This window comes from Propithecus coquereli, unplaced genomic scaffold (assembly GCF_000956105.1).
Source record: "Propithecus coquereli isolate 6110/MARCELLA unplaced genomic scaffold, Pcoq_1.0 Scaffold16, whole genome shotgun sequence".
NCBI lineage: Eukaryota > Metazoa > Chordata > Mammalia > Primates > Indriidae > Propithecus > Propithecus coquereli.
This window is the reverse complement of record NW_012140524.1, coordinates 11,979,672-11,981,246: the sequence shown is the minus strand read 5'-3', so window position 1 is coordinate 11,981,246 and position 1,575 is coordinate 11,979,672. Positions and strand designations below refer to the sequence as shown.

The following is a 1,575-nucleotide window of genomic DNA, read 5'->3' as shown; positions in this document are numbered from 1 at the left end:
ATAAGGCTTTATTCTCCAAGTTCTGAAATATGTATTTTTTTAATTTTTTTATTTTTTGTTTTTATGAGAGAGGGTCTTGCTCTGTTACCCGGGCTAGAGTGTAGTGGCATCATTATAGCCCACTGCAAGCTCAAACTCCTGGGCCCATGCAATTCTCCCGCTTCAATATCCTGAGTAACTGGGACTACAGGTGAAATATGTATATTTTTTAAAGTAGCAGAATATATTTACTCTAAGTTTAAGATCGGGAAAGAAGTGGCAGTTTATAGTGTTATTATTTTTCAATGTATAGGCAAAAAGAAAAAAAAAATACTACAAAAAGCTGGGGGAGGACAGCCATACTGGCCATACTGAGCTCTGAGTTGAGTGCTCAGATGAATGAAAATGTTGGTTTCATTCTACGAGAAGCAGTATGGCATGGAAAAAAGATGGGATTTGAACAGTCAGACAAATTAGATATAAACACTGCTCCAGACCTTAGGTAAGAAACATAACTTCTGATTGGCTTGTCTTTCTGTCTCCATTAGAAAATGAAGATAATAAAATTAGTCATCCAGACTATAACGAGCGCTGGCATTAGTGAGTGTAGATACTCAGCCCACGGCAGCATCTATCAGCATTTGGCCAGGAAAGTTCAGCAATATGCAAGCAGATACATTAAGTGGAGGAAAAGAAGATTAATTTATTACTAAATCATCCAGTGCTAAGCTATGTGAACATCTGGGTGTTTATAAACCTATTGCACTATTGAAAGAAGGTATTTCTTGTACTTGTCATTTTGAGAAACAATATTATCCCCACTTCCCACTGCAGTTGAAGAATATGACCACATTATCTCTCTGGAGTGAAACCAAGTAGGGACTTTTCTCTTGACATTTTCTTCAACTTCATAAAATGTTTCTGCATACCTGTAATGCATCAAGTTAAGCATCAACAGTAGAATAACTAGTAAAATTAGTGCTAGATCCTGAGGGACTCGCTATTATGGATGAACTCAAACTAAACATGAAGAATTGGGTTTAGGACTTTGCAAACTCATATTAAGTTTAAAAAGTATGTGAAAACACTGAGATCTTAACAATTATGATATTGAATTGACTTTACAGGTTATGACCAGAAACAGCACTTGTATAGAGTCCAGTGGAATTTTTAAAGTAGTCCTCTGTATTTATCAAAAACGTCCTTACTCTGCGTAAGTATCTCCAATCCAGAAGATCTGAGAGCCTCTCAGTTCGGTTCCTCTGGATAATTCTTTGGCGGCGTGACTGTTTGCAAAATCCGTAGAGAAACTTAGTCAGCTGATTGCAAGAATCATCAGGAGAACGGAACCGCCTGTCAACAATGTAAATACCTGAAGAGCACAAAAGCCAGAGCACAGGTAAAAGTAGGGCTAATCTCAAACATTTCTTCTATTCTTTATTGTCTCTTTGATTCCACCAAAAACCATTCACATCATCCACTCCCTAAGTCAGCTATTGCCTCCACTTTAGCTTTTCCCTTCTAAAGTTTTATTTCTTCTTTGACTTTCTAACAGTTCACAACCATCAGCAACACACAGCCAACAAAGTGGATCTT

The 1,575-nt window shown here is 37.3% G+C and overlaps 1 protein-coding gene across 1 annotated transcript in view; it reads right to left on the bottom strand.

Moving 5' to 3' along the window:
* Nucleotides 1-1,100: 1,100 nt before the first annotated feature.
* Nucleotides 1,101-1,575, bottom strand: part of GYS2 (glycogen synthase 2 (liver)) — a 98,725-nt gene continuing 98,250 nt past the window's right edge. Inside the window, exon 12 of the mRNA XM_012640980.1 lies at nt 1,101-1,351. Coding sequence (XP_012496434.1) covers nt 1,101-1,351 — 251 coding nt within the window. The remainder of the gene's footprint in view (nt 1,352-1,575) is intronic.